At 36.2% G+C, this 15,749-nt stretch overlaps 1 protein-coding gene across 4 annotated transcripts in view; it reads left to right on the plus strand.

Moving 5' to 3' along the window:
• pparg (peroxisome proliferator-activated receptor gamma) overlaps positions 1–15,461 on the plus strand; it is a 41,525-nt gene extending 26,064 nt beyond the window's left edge. For 3 of the 4 annotated variants that reach the window (XM_028003933.1, XM_028003935.1, XM_028003934.1), the window contains exons 4-9: positions 2,814–2,952; positions 7,619–7,818; positions 9,914–10,022; positions 10,965–11,152; positions 12,397–12,640; positions 14,199–14,446. In XM_028003933.1, the coding sequence (XP_027859734.1) occupies positions 2,814–2,952; positions 7,619–7,818; positions 9,914–10,022; positions 10,965–11,152; positions 12,397–12,640; positions 14,199–14,446 (1,128 nt within the window). Of the gene's footprint in view, positions 1–2,813; positions 2,953–7,618; positions 7,819–9,913; positions 10,023–10,964; positions 11,153–12,396; positions 12,641–14,198 lie in introns of all 4 variants that reach the window. The other variant, XM_028003932.1, reaches the window with a different exon arrangement.
• Positions 15,462–15,749: the final 288 nt, after the last annotated feature.

Consider the following 15,749-nt stretch of genomic DNA (forward strand, 5'->3'; position numbering starts at 1 on the left):
AGGTTTCACAGGTTTAAAATGAAACTTACATTAAAGGCAGTGTGTACTAAAATCTACATGTACCTGTGAGCTAAATAAAAAAAATCAATTTTTACAAAATCACTCCTTATTATTACACACTGATATATTCCTTGATCCTTGCTAAATGTTAGGATTTACTTTAAGGCAGAAAAATGTAAATCCCACAAAAGCAAAGCCATTATAATCATCTTATATTAACACAAAATACAAATTTTGACTAACAACAACATGGAAACGTTATTCATTTTTGTTTTAAATGGTGTTGTATGCAATGAACCAAACAGACCAAACAATTATACTGTTGTCCTATAAATGCACTGCTTGCTCCGATTGATTTGAATGAAACTTTAAGGTGTTTGGTCAGTGTGTGGTACAGGTCATCATTACCAACTACAAATTAAATCGGAATGTAATTTAACCATAAAATAAAAATGATATATTTTAGTATTTATAAGTCAACAATTTGTATGTAAAAATGACATATCTAAACAATCAACTCAGCTACTTCTGTCAGTCGGAACGTCTTTGAGGGAGTTCCCTTCTTCAAAGATGATCTTGAGCATCAGTCAGAGTGAGCAACAAAGACCCCACATCCTGTTTAATCTAAACACCTGCGTTTTCAAACAAACAACCAAGTTTCAACTAAGATCTCATTGTTTCTGGTATTTATAAACCATTTAATGCAATTAAATTAACACTATCTGAAGGGGCTACTGAAACAGCAGTCAACAAATGTCAAAACTTCATGTGGTTTAGATAAGTCTTATCATCGTCACTGTACGTTTGACATGTGGGTTTTATGAAGGATGTTTTTTGTGAATTATTGTTATCTCTACATCTCCCCACATCAGCCATTGTTTGCGCGAGTGATACCCTGTAGGAGGATTATGCTGTGGTGCACTGAGTTACAAAGACTTTGCTACTTTGAAACGTTGTGCCGCTACGTTTCACATTGTGGACAATTTTTAGAGGTCAAGCTCCCTTTTCATTTTTTGGATCTCATTCTTCAATCTCAAGTAGTCTTTCTATTTAATAACATTCGGAAAGCTTTGTTTTTTAACCAACCACATTTTTTTTTGTAGGCTCACTTTAACATTCCACAGTTCCTTCACCATTAACCCCAATGCTTGATGTTGGGCGTTCATATTTTGTGTTTTCTTAGGCTTCATAATACACAATATACTCTGAGCTCAACAGACTTTGATTTTGATTTTTGTAGAAGCAAAAAATAAATACATTTGGAGAGCAAACACATGTTTTTGCTCCCCTATTTGTCCCTGCAGTCTCACAGTCAGACAAATTTCCACTGTTAATTTGCATTATTGTTTTTAAACTACCCAGCAAAAAATAAAAATGACAAATAAATGTTACATTTTAATCCCACTGTCATGTCAATCATCTCTTCAGTCAGTTTACTGCCATGAAGGGGAAAGTTAACATCAACAGAATTTGTATCAGTGTTATAGCTGCACTATATTTTTTATCACTCACCTTAAATCAGATAAAATACAGTAGAAAACCTTTGGCAGTATTCTAGGTGTGGGCTGCAGGCAGTTTAGGCCTGTTACCAATCTACAACAGAGTCACCTCTGCTCAGCGACATGATTACAGATGCAATGATCTGTTAATTAAAGAAACAGTATTTTAAAACAATGCAATCGCTTTCTAATTGCATAATTAGATTATAACCAACAGAACAAAAATTTCAAAAAGGTTTTACAGAGGTTCAAAGTCAGGATGTCTGCCACTGAAGAAAAACTGTCAAGCTGCCAAATTAGACCTATTTGTCTCATGAGCTGTTAGATGAATATTTCATATCTGTGAGACATATTAATCAACAGAAAACCATGTTTCTTTCATCTGATAGGATTTATTTAGGCCCTCTGGGATTGAATGCTAAGATGTGGGGGAGGAGGGTTGCTTAATACATTTTAATAACCAGGCACCTATGTTTGCATTTGTTCATTTTTGACACTTAGTTCTGTAGCTGCACAAGGGGTTCATGTCTTTCTGCCACTTTGTCATGTCATAACTTACTGGCCTGAATGAAAGTGAGTTACAGAAGTTATTGTTCTGCTGATGTCTCAGGGGACACTCACCAGAAGAAGGGGGTCAGCCAAGCAGGCAATCCCTTAATTGTTTCAAAATAGAAAACATTCTTTATTGAGGCGGAGGCTTGACCCCCTTTAACTTCCTCCTTCTCTAAATAACCTGCGATTAAAAAAGGAACATCTGGATCGTGGTGTAGATGTCAAAACAGACAAGCATTCCCAAAGAACGCAGCAGGGAGTTTCTAAACTCACATCACATTTTCAGTGCAGCTTTAAGGTTTTCTTGGTTTTGTTGTTGATCCTACTCTACTTATCCATTTGCTGAGTTCATATTAAGGAAACAAAAATTGTCTTCAGAATATGTTTGGCAAGGTGTGTGCATTGGGAGTTTGACCGTGGCAGGAAACGTAATTGCTGAGATAAGAACAGATCTTATGACTTCTTTGGTTCTAAGGTTAAACATATAAAACACACCTTGGGATACAATCTACTCTTTTTTTAAATACAATTATGGGCATTAAGATTTATTTTCCATCAGATCAAACATTGAAAGCACATATTTACTTTACACTGATGTATCTGAGGTTTAATCATGGTGTCATTTCAGAAATGCAGACATTTGGCTTGAGAAACAATATTTTTTTATCTTTCTTATTGATACATTTACTGCACTTTGGTCCTACAAGTTAAGAAAAGTGTGTCCACTGTATTTGCATTGACTGTTCTTTTTTCACCTCATAGGGTTTCTTCAGACGCACAATCAGGCTAAAGCTGGTATACGATCACTGTGATCTTCACTGTCGCATTCACAAGAAGTCACGCAACAAATGTCAATACTGCCGTTTCCAGAAGTGCCTCAATGTTGGGATGTCGCACAATGGTAAGATTGTGATATCTGTTTTTTTATTCTTAACTCTATCCGTTCATGGAAGAATAATGGTGCATAAATAGGAAAAGCTAAGTGCAAACTCTCTGTTTTCATAGGATTTGAAAGTAACAACAGGTTCTGCTAACCAAATGCACTCAGTACACTAAATATCAGCAAGTGTCACCGTCTCCTTAAAAGCAGAAGTTTGGGCAACTTGCTGGTTCATAGTTTACAAGTGTGTAACAACACAATCTCAGAGAAGAACTATATCAGCAGTGATCTTAGAGAAGCAATTATAGCTGCTAATAATCAATCTGGAAAGGGCAATAAGGCAATGTCCAAACAAATTGCAGTCCATCATTCTAAAGAGATCATTATAAAATATAAAGTAGAGATAAAGTATAATGTAGAGATTATTATAAAATAGTAAATGTTTCTGCTAAACATTTAGGAGAGAAACCAAATCTTCACAGGAGTGAAGGTACCAGCAAATTCACCCCAGCTTAGGCCGTGCAATATGGCCCAAACTGAGTCATGCAACAGTAGCAGGCAACATGATATCCAACATAGCAGCTAATCTACCACACAATTATGGAAAATAATTGTGAGAATTTGCATTTTAAAGCCCAGACTGGGTGAAAACCTGGATGGTCACTCTTTTGAAATATTGTGGTAACATCTTAACAAAATGGTGCACAAAAACATTTCCACAAAGTTGGAAAGAAACCGAAGCAAAGTTTTGCAGAAGTAAAGGGCAAAATTCCTCTGCAGTAATAAGAGACTGAAGTCATACAGAAAATGGCAACTTTTAATTATTTCTGCTAATAGAGGCTCTAAAAATCTATTAAGTCATATGATGTGCCTAGTTTTTCCACAACTGTATTGGCATGGACGTATGTATAAAAAACAAACTGAAAATACTTATATATGTATATATACTTATATGAGATACATGACAAAGAAAAATTTCCATAGAGTCTGTTGTTTTACTTTTCTGCTCTATATCTCAGATAGTAACAAAGCCAAGTTTGGTGTTGACTGTAAAAAATGTATTTTTACTTAGAAAAAGTCCGATCTTTTTTGATGTTCTAGTCTAGAACATCTCTACATAACTCCTCTCCACATAACTCCTCTTGCCCCAAATGCCCCCTTGAGAATATAATGCACACTGCTGGCCACACTACTGCACATTTAGCCTTCGAGGTGTGGCCACGTCTGTAGCTTGTCACCCCACTGCCCTATATGTTGCCAATAGTTTCTTCTGTGGTCTTGGGTTTTCATCGCAGACTTTGGGTCATGTTTCAGTTCACATTGCTGGTTCAGTGTACCTGATACCTTTTAAAGATGATCAAAAGTGAGGCTGTGGTCAACAGCTAACTCCAAATACTCACTGGTGTTAATTTTTTGCTTTCTGGGTTTTTATGACCAAGTGGCAAGACTTTTTAAAGTCCCTCTTTATTGGTGGTTGGTCTTAGTCTCCAGAAGAAGGGTTTAAGGATCTTTAAGTATCAGGTCATTCTGAAAGGAGCTCAAAATAGGCAGAAGTGAACAAAAATGAAATCTCATCTGAGAATTATTTTGTGCAAAAACTGTAACAAGTATGTTCTGTATAGTCCAAAAGCCTATTCTAACTTATTCTTTGAAGCATAATAGATCCCCTTTAAACACAGACCATCTTTCCCATTTTGTACATTTGTAGTTTTGATTGTTTCATACATGTTATTTATTTAGTTAAAAAAACTTGTCAAGCTGTGCATGCATAATTTAACACAAGCATATCAATATGTTCACCAAAATCCTGATTATTCTTTCTGTTTCTCCCTTTTTTGTGCTTCACGTTTAGTTTTATTTTAACCATGTGAAATTATTTTTGCAAAACTTGGATCCACAGCAGAAATGCAACATGAAAACAGTGCTGAACGGTGTAATCTTGTCCCTCACCCACCACTGTTTAGTTGCTGGTTTTTATTTTAGAAGCCATTGTTGGTCACTGAGGCTTGACAGACTCCACCTCCTCACGTGTGTTTGGTGACTGTATGAGCTCACTCGGGTGTGCTCGAGTGTCATTCCCCCAATTCTCCAGTCCATTTTGTCATACCTGTTAGGGTGGGCCAGCCTCAGCCGCTTGATTCTTTGACCTCTGGTGGATTATTAGCAACTCTTTTTACTGTGAAATGACGACAACCTTTTGTAAACCTACCAGAGCAATACCTCATACTTCAGTTAATCCGCCTGTACACATTTGTACAGCCTGCTGAATATCTTGCATGCAGAATACATGAATATGCTTGAAATCCCCTCTTAACTGTTGCTTGAGTTACATGCATTCTTAAAGTAATGAAAGTTTCAAGAGTGAAAAAGTGAAATCTAGCCATGTTTTTTAATTAATTCTGAGAGTCCTTTGATTTTGACCTCTGCTTGAAGCTACAGGTGAGACGTGTTAACAAATGAACAGTTATTGCTGCTCAAAATAGCATTGCAGATGCTGGTGAACTACGAACTCTGTTAGAATGAGAATAATTCCTTATTGACTAAAGACAAAATAATCAAATGTGAATGTTTTCATTCCATTCAACAGTTTCTTTCATTCCTCTCTTGTCTTTGTAAATAGTAAATGATTGTATTTAGATGGTACCTTTAATATATACAATTCACAAAGAGAGAATATAAAATAAACATGATTAAAATAATAAATTATCAATTAAATGATACATATCATCAAAAGCCAATAATCTTTAATATTTAAAAGAACCTAAGGAAAACACCTTTGAATTGGCATGCCTTTAGCTGCTCTTAAAATGAGTCCATATGTAAAAACAAACAACTCTTGTTCTAGAAGATACAACAGTTAGGAAAAATGAAGCCCCACAAGTTTTATCTCTGCTCCCTCGGACTATGCGGTGATTTTGGCTTGACGACATTGAGAGCTTGAAGCCTTCACTCAGTAGAAAGGAGCTTCATCCTTAAAATGTTAGTCAGGATTGTTTTTAATGAATTCTAAAAAGAATTTTGTTTGTGCAAGAATATTTTTTTTCTCGTCAGCTATTCTTCCTGTTCCATGGAAGTGACTTTTTGAGAAAAAAATGTCAAGCATTTACTGTAACAAATGTCAACTGTCATATGAAGCACACATGGTTTCAGGGTTTAACAGAAAACCTGCCAGACATTCTTTATCACACCTCAATTACTTTGTTTGTTGTCATCCTACAACCAGTTGCTAATGCCTTTCTCTCTGCATTCGTTCATATCCTCCTTGTATTACTGAACAACAATTCAGCAACTTTGAAAATGCACCACAGTGTGGGTGTTTGTTTTATCAATGATTGACATCTCAGAGCCTGTAGTTTCACCGGGTTTCTCCAACATGCTGTGTCACTGCTTCAGGCTCGTTGCCCAGAGAGATGCACGTCCGCTTTGGTTTTGTGTTGATTTGCCCAAGGTGGGCATCAACCACACACTCGACATTTCACAACTGCATAAAGCTGCAGCTAAAGAATGGTGCATGTCTAAATTGAGGCGAGGGATAATTAATGATTTCCAACTGTAATGGGACGTCTCGACTTTCTCACGGCATGGCATTAAATTTCACCTCGTTCTGATTAGGCTTTATGAAAAGTAAAACGTCATTTTAAACTTAAAAAACATTGTTGTTGTAGTTATTGTGAAATTATAGACATTTTTAATGGCAAATTCTACAAACTCAACCATGATACTAAAGTTGGTTATCTGCAAATAGGACCTATTTTGTAATTGAAACTCAATCAGGGCTCCTTTGTTCAGTTCTTTTAGTTTTAAATGTCGGTTGTAATGCCACCTGCAGTGGCTGAAGGAAAGGGGAGGGGAAGTAAGATTAGATAAGTGTAGGTCTTTCAGTGAACTGTTTAAACCTAATTGCCAATGCATTATCAAGGTGCAGAACATGTTGAAATGCATCACAAGACACACCTTATAAAAACTCAACAGGACCATTTATCATGTGCTTTTAACAGTCGATCTATCCCTTCTCTGTCATAGACAGTGAAACTTATTTATAGAAAATGTCTGAGCCATTACCTCACTCTGCTAACTCATGTCTGGATGCAGCCTGATAGTAATCACAAATTGGTTTTCCTGTTCTGGAAATTTCGCCTATGTTTAATTAAATGCGTTGACATCAAGTCTGTTGTATGTTTTGAAACTGGACAAGCTTAGTTTCAACAGACAATCGATCAAACCTGAACAGATCTGAGCAACAACACACTTCAATACTTATTTAGGAATTTAAGAACAGAAGCCAAATTTAAAGGAGAAGGCTTTTTAAAGTAAAGTTTCTGTGTTTCTGAATTTCTTAAATGCAAGAAATGAAATTAGGTCAGTATTTTTTTTCCTATCATTTTTAACACAAATGCAATTCATTTTTAAATAATTTCAGACAGTTTTTTATTTAAATCTTAAAGCACTGTTAGCACTGACTGAAAAAAATACAAATTTCAGTCTGCTAACAAAGGTAGGGGTTCTGCAGCTTTAATGTAGAGTGCTCTGTTCTTATTCACTTTTTGTAGATATTTGCCTTTGAACTCTCATGACTTGGATATTTATTTCTATTTCCATTTCAAATAGAATAGTCGATAGTGTGTTTAATGTTTTGAATATTTGTTTTCTACATGGGCTAACATACATTTCTGGGTTTTTTTCCCAGCCATTCGTTTTGGCCGAATGCCTCAGGCAGAGAAGGAGAAGCTGTTGGCTGAGTTCTCGTCTGACATGGAGCACATGCACCCGGAGGCTGCAGATCTAAGGGCTCTGTCCCGGCATCTGTATGAAGCCTATCTGAAGTATTTCCCTCTTACCAAAGCCAAGGCCAGGGCAATCCTCTCTGGGAAGACGGGAGAAAAAGTGGTAAGAACGGCTGGCTGATTTCCGTTCTACTTTTATCTCTTTCATCTGTGACTGATTTGTAACATCAGTCACATTAAGACACCAGTGCCAATTAGACAGCTTTATGAAATATGTAAAAAGAATAAACATGATAGAGAATAAATCTTTATTACTAAACCTAATGTGAACTTGTTCTGTCAAAAGTCTTTAAGTTATGAACGTCTTGTATTTTTAAGTTTACGTGCAATAGCTGTGCATTCTTGTTCTGTTCTAATCTGAGCTGCTGAACCAGTTTCTGTCACGTCTGCTCTGCCTTCTGGCAATTGTTGCACATAATAAAATTGTGAAATTCTGCATTTAAAAACTTTGAATTAAGGAAATGTTAAACTTTCCAAATGCAAATGCACATGCAAACATACTAAGCACTATTTTTGTCATGTCATAAAATCCCATTCAAATGGACACTGTGCAGGGTTTTGTTGTTGTTTTGACTGGGGATGTGGTTCAACTGGTTTCTATGTGCTTTGGCTGTCATAAAATCTCTAACAGGTGGTTAGACTGGGAAACAAACAGGTTTTTTTTTTACTGTATACTGTGTCAATTTTAATGCTGACATATATAGTAGTTTACTGAACCATTTATAAAATGGCACATCAAAAATGTAAGAAATGTATGTGTCAAAAAAACAATCTGAGATTTTATGGTTTTTTGTTTTTTTTTACATTTTCTTCAGTTGTTTGACTTCATTGTCCAACATATGGTTGGTTACAATATACTACTATAGCAGCCACTAAACTCTGTTTTATCGTTTTTCTAGACTAAAGTGTTTTTTTTTTTACTATGCCGTAAAGCAAAACTTTCAAGTTAAATGTCTAATAAGTTTTACAGATTGCGCATCATGACATTATGAATCAACCAAACATAATAAAAAATCTCTTAAATTTGTAATTCTGTACAAAATCATTTCAATACCAAATGAATAAGAAATAACAAAGGATCAAAAGAATATTATTAATGCTGTAGCTTTTCTTTATGCTATTTTTTAAAGCTTTTGCAGCGACTTTAGGTTTTTCTTCTGTTGGTAAATTCTGATGACCTCAAGGTTGCTCTGCATCTCTTTGTTCAGCTTGTTATGACTGTTCGCCTCAGCCATAGCCTCCAAATGACACTGGCTCAGCATTTTGTTTGAAGCACTCCTTGCTCATTTACGAAATCATTGCGTACCTCCTAAAACAAATTAGGAGTAAATGATTTTAGCTTTTGTGGAATATTTACATTTTTTTTAGCATCCAAGGTTGAGATATTAGTTGTTGTTTGATCATGTTTAACTGCAGTAAGGAAACAAAGAGGGATTTTTTTTCCTGTGTGTGTGTGGTTTTTTTTTGTAGAAAACCACAAAAGTAGACAGTAAGACAGGATGGCTCAACATATTTGTGATAAGGTCAGGCTGATGGTTAAGGATGACTACCTTTTACCAGACAATTGTGTTTTGTTGAATCACTTTCATTAGAGCAATGATTGAATATACCAAAAATTACATTAATATTAAAAAACATCTGCGCAGGACTACAGGACTACTAAAGTACGAGACAAGAAAAAACTACATTTCCTATCTAATTGTGTTTTGGTTCTGTTTAAATGACAAATATTATATTTGGATTTTTTTGTTGTTCAGGATTGCAGATTACAATAATTATATTTACTTCCATGTGTGAGGTTATGAAAAAAATGATAAAGGTAAAGGGAAAGCACAAGTCAGCAGAGAATACAGTTGAAGTGGTATTTTTGCATCTGGAACATTAAAACATCAGTGCAAAACACAATGGCCACTCAAGACAGAAGTGCTGACATCAAGTCTCCAGCCTAAATGAGAGTTTTATCCCATGAAGAAGGAGGAAGTCCTGTTGGAGACATTCTGGTCCAGTTCTGACTGGCATTATTACTGTGACTGCTCTCATTTATCACCAACTATTGTATCCCCTGTTTGCAAGTTGAACAGTGTTAGGTTTTACATAACCACTGCAAACTGAAAGTAAAACGTTGAACTGTTTTTAGTGAATGAAAACAGTTAGAATGATTTTGCAATTACAAAAATCTTCTGTATGTGTATGTGCAGCCTTTCATCATTCATGACATGAAGTCTCTAATAGAAGGGGAGCAATTCATCAACTGTAGGCAAATACCAGCCCAGGAACACCAGCTGATGTCCACCGTTACAGTTGGAGGTTAGTAAAGCCACAATCTATTAAGTTACAATTTTATTGATTTATATATATATATGTATGTATATATGTATATATATATATATATATATATATATATATATATATATATATATATATATATATAAGTATTTATTTAAAAACCTAGATTGAGTTTATTGTCTGCAAGCAATTTTAGTGAATCATAAGAGCTTTTCTTACAAACATTAACTCTTTGCATTCAACAAGTCACATATTTCTTAAATATTTTGAGTTGAAAGTTAAATTTGAACAAGCTGTTTGAAGTCTTTTCTATGTTTATATTTAACTACCAACAGCCTAAAATGCTTCATTGACCCACAGCTAAGAATAGGAGTGAAAACCATAAGCTAATTTTCCCATTGGTTAGAAAAAAGACAAGAGATGAGATGATAGACCGCTTCACAAACACAACAATGAAGAAACTAAAATTATGCTGATTTTTGCGCTGATGCTTACATGATTAATCATCACTGAAACTACAATTATGCCCACTATTATACATAAACCAGGTAAATAAAGATATAGAGTTGTTTTTAGTCACCCATGATGTTTGTTTCTGATAGGAAATCACACAAGAATGACTCTAAAAGTAAAATAAAACAATTTATTTCAATTACCAATGGACAAATATTTAGTTATTGGCCATCTTTGTGTATGTTTCTACTGGTGTTATAATGACTTAGTTCTAGTGTTGACCTTCAAGTCTTTTATTTTGATGGGTTTCCATGCCAACACCCTAATCTCCACAGATTCTCTATCAGGCTCAAATCTGGACTTAAACTGGCCCAGTCCGAAATCTTGATAGTCATTATCAAACGAAAGATTTTTTTAGAAATAAAAGTTTATTTTAAATCTTCAAATTTGCCATTAGTATGAACAACCTTGGGTGTACTTCATGCACTGTTATACATCTCACGGCTTCAGGAATCCCAGGAGCCTACTCAGGGTCAGATTATGGAGCTTTGGGAACGGGGATCAACGGATTGACACCTGATGGGGCGGAGCTACGTTTCTTCAAAAGCTGTCAGTCACGTTCTGCAGAAGCAGTAAGAGAAGTGACAGAATTTGCAAAGAGCATTCCAGGATTCATCAATCTGGATCTCAATGATCAAGTAAGAAAAACAATCTTTGGGTAAAATGGACTTTTTTGAGTTTTGCATTATGTTATAATGTTATTCCTTCATCAGAAATATAACTTCTGCAATGAGCAGAACGGTTATAAATGGCATAATGGAGTGTTGGAAAGAGCAGGAGCTACTTAAAGAGACTGAAGCTCAATTAACATTTTTAGAACAACTGAAGGTAACACTTGATTGTGCACTATGTACATGGAAAATACATAACACCCCTTTAAGAGCCACTTTTGAGAGTAAAAAAAAACAACAAATAAAGCACAGAGTAGGAGAGCATGGAGCAAGCTGTAGTACAGGGTTATTGTAACAAAGACCTTTTGTATATTTGCTGAGGGTGGAGTGATGAGAGATCCAGAGTCAAAAACCAAACAGTAAATGAAGGAATAAATACATATAAAAAATTTAGACCATATACACCCTCTTCAGGGTCCTTGAGGGTGCATGGGAGTTTGCTGGGATGAAAATCATCACCTCTAGTCTATGGTCTTGAGACAGAAAAGGGAAGAGTGCCTTCTCAAGATGTCAGAGAAGAGTTGAGGAGTTCAAGTGTCTATGGTTCTCATTCAAGAATGAGGAAAAAACAGAGAGGAAAAGGGGAATTGGTGTGGTGGCTGCAGTTATGCGAGTACTTTACCGGTCTTTCATGGTGAAGAGAGAGCTGAGTCTGGTCACAAGCGCTAGCTAGAAAGAACAAGATTACAGATACAAGTGTTTGCAAGTGTGCATGAGTCCCTTATCAATAGGATGAAAGGTTCAGTCATGTAACGGGCACATCCCACTGGGAGGACACCGAGAGAAATTATACAAATGTGATCACAAACAACACAGATAAAAAGCAATAATTACTACTAATCCCTGTATTGTCAAAGCATAAGTCACGGTTTGTGGGTGAATAAGTTGACCTCTTTACTATAAGTGGATTTGTATTGAATGAAACACTGTATTGAATTAAAGTGTTCCAAATTACACCTCAGTCGATTAAACTGCTGCCAGTTTCAGCTACATTGTTAAAAATTCTGAAGATTGCTGATGTTGAGAGTTTCTTTGTGAGAAACATAATTAAGATGTAGAAACGAATAAAACATAATCTATTAGTCTATGGCTTCCATTAATAAACAAAATATGATTTTGTTGCATCCTCTACATGTTTTCAAATATGTCACCACTGGGGACGGGGACCCATCTTCAGAGCTTCCTTTTAACCAGTAAATATTTTTGTCCAGGTGACGTTGCTGAAATACGGAGTGATTGAAGTTTTGATCATCATGATGTCGCCTCTGATGAACAAGGATGGCACCCTGATCTCCTACGGACAGATCTTCATGACGCGGGAGTTCCTCAAGAGTCTCAGGAAACCTTTCTGTCAGATGATGGAGCCAAAGTTTGAGTTTGGAGTCAAGTTTAACACTCTGGAGCTGGATGACAGTGACATGGCACTGTTTTTGGCTGTTATTATCCTCAGTGGGGGTGAGTGTTCACTATTTGTCAGGGAATGTTATTATCTAATAGGATGTTTAATGATTTTTTTCTAAGTTGTGCAATTTTACTTATTTTTTTAGGGTTTTGTTGAGTCTGATGCAAATCCTTGAAGCAGGGGGCAATTTTTAAACTTGCTGTGCCCAGAACAAAACTATAAATCATTACACTGCTGCCATTAAAACCACTAAAGCCAAATCTCTTTTACACCAAGGCAAAGCAAACCACTTCCTGTTAAAACAATATGTTTCAAAATCATATGTAATACCCCAATTCATTGATTTCATCTCTATGCAAAAATGTCTTAAATGTAATATTTATCTTCTATTTACTGCCAGTGAAAATGTTTATTTTTATTAAAAAAGACTTTATGTCCACACAAAGATCTAAGGTACCTCCTGTCCACAACTTATTATCTTTTAGTGATAAACATGTTATCTTTGGACAGTCTTAACCCATTTATCAAGTCACTAAATGGGTAGTAACTTGTAACTTGTTCTCATGTGTTCTCTGTTTCACACGAGAAAAATAAAACGCTGCATCACAAGAGTCTGGAATCAATAACTGCAAAAGTTGCACTTGTGATGAGGGAGAAATGACAAGAGAGGTGAGGTTTCAGAGACGACCACAGGAGTGAACAACAATCACGCAGCTCCCACTTGTGCACGTTTCTATACTAGCCATGAAGATTTAGAGTAAAAGGAAAAGTACTGGTGGGAAAAGGCGTGAAACTTTTGGTCTTCAGTCCTCACACTTATGAGTTCAGTTTCTTAGAAGCAAACATCAGGAAGTCGAAGCGTTTTACTCATGTGTAATTAGGCAATCCCTCATATCTGAACAGAGCCTTCTGAGTTTGTCCAGTCCTGCTGATTATTAGTGCAGATCTACTAGATAAAAACCTGACTTTGAACATTATTTAGATTAAAATCCAATAATGAGCTAAATTATTAACTTAAATGACTGATTATGGCTTAATAAGCAGCTTTTTGTACAAAACAGAAAACCACCTCCCTAATAAGAAATGATTTCAATGCATTTAGGACTCCATGTTCTGTGTCTTCAATTCAGTTTATCTATATTGTGCCAACTCATGACACACCCCCTTAATACACTTTACAAAAAAAAACAATTCAATCCAATCATACATACAATCCAACTGATCCGACTTATCAACAAGGCAGCAAAGTTCAAATTGGTTAAAATTTTCTCTACCTAAAGAAACACAGCAGAGTGCATTAAAAACCATATGTAAATTTTATTACCTCATATCCTAACCCCGCTTTAACCTTCACATTATTTCTAACCTGTCTGGTGTGTCCCTTGGTCTGTGTGAGTTATTTTATGAACTAATGTTCTCCAAGAAACTTCTGAGACTTTCACAGAACAGCTGTATTTATATATGGATTAAATTATATGTACAGTAGGTGGACTTCATTTATTAAGTGACTGCAGAAGATAATGGTTGCTCTAATTTTGAGGTGCATTGTGAAATGATATCAGTGTGAGGTCTGTTACTAATTGATCCCCTGTGTCTCTGTGCCCCGTCCAGACCGGCCCGGCCTGCTGAACGTGAAGCCCATCGAGCAGCTTCAAGAAACAGTGCTCCATTCGCTGGAGCTGCAACTGAAGCTCAGCCATCCAGACTCCCTGCAGCTGTTTGCCAAGCTGCTCCAGAAGATGACGGACCTGCGTCAGATAGTCACTGACCATGTGCACCTCATCGAGCTGCTGAAGAAGACCGAGGTGGACATGCTCCTACACCCTTTGCTGCAAGAGATCATGAAGGACTTGTACTAGAGCTCAAAAGGAAAAGAGAACAAGCGCTGTAATGTGAAGAAAAACCAAGACTGTTAAACCATGAATTGAAATTAATCATTTACCAGAAGGTGGAGAAGAACAGGAACACAAAAATCAAGAAAAGAAATGAAATTTTTGATCTGTTTCTAGACAGTCTCAATGTGATTAATTTGTGGCGCACAGTCATTTGTCTACCATAGAGCCCGAACATATCATCACGGGCTGTCTGCCAACTTCAGTACGAAACTACCACCTTTTGCAGCAAAGTGCCGATGACTAACAGAAAGAGAGGGAACCGTCACTTAGCAAACTTAATGCAAAAATTCTTCGTGCTTCATCACTGTTAAAGCTACACGTGCCTTAAAGGGAAACATTTTTCACGCCTCGTCACTCACAGCATTTGTTGTTGTCGCGTGGCTTGTTTCTTCACAGCCATCCACAGAGATCAGCAGTGCACGTACATACATCAGTATCTCTGCGAACACGCACAAATGCATGAATGCTCACGCGTAAAATTGCGCACAGTCGTTTTCTGTTTTGGCATCAGGGTGAAGGTGCTATCTCATTTTAATCAGCTGCATCCAAAAACAGAAATCAGATTAGTGCTTATAACTTATTCTGGTCCCATACACCGCTTAGAAACTGTGAGAAAGTAAGTGTGAGCTAACAGAGGGCACACAGCAGGAATGATGTTGGCTCTAAAGTATGCCTTAATGATCGAATGTTTAGCTTTTTTAAAAAGATCCAATGTTGTTCTTAAACATATTGTACATATTCAATGTATAATATATGTAATCACTCATTTTGTTTCCATTTGTATGAAATTCTTGAACCAAACTTGCTTTTGAGCCTTTAGATTCAGCAACTTGGTTGAGTTCTAATTTTTCAATGTGAAATTTATTTGTATCTATTTCAGTCCATTTTTGTGTGCAGGCAAAAAGACTGGATTCTTACCTACTGGGGAGATAAAGAGTGAGAAATTACCTGTAAATAAAATATTTTTTAACTTTCTTTACTTGGAGTCTGTTTCTTGCTTAAGGACAATCGACAATGCATCAAAGCTATTTTCAACTATCTATAACTATCACTTTAGTAATACAGCTGGAAGATGAAAATCTGCCCCAATCTCAAGTCTTTTGCAGTCACATTTCAACAATGTTTTTTTCTTTTGCATTTAACGTCTGTACAAGGCAAGAAAGTGTGCATCAGAATATTTGGCTCAGGTCACTGCTGTTCAAACTATTTCCAAATATCTTCCTTGGAGGCATTGCTCAGACACTTTCAAATCTAGTTTTACAGTCAT

This window comes from Xiphophorus couchianus, chromosome 20 (genome assembly GCF_001444195.1).
Source record: "Xiphophorus couchianus chromosome 20, X_couchianus-1.0, whole genome shotgun sequence".
Lineage (NCBI taxonomy): Eukaryota > Metazoa > Chordata > Actinopteri > Cyprinodontiformes > Poeciliidae > Xiphophorus > Xiphophorus couchianus.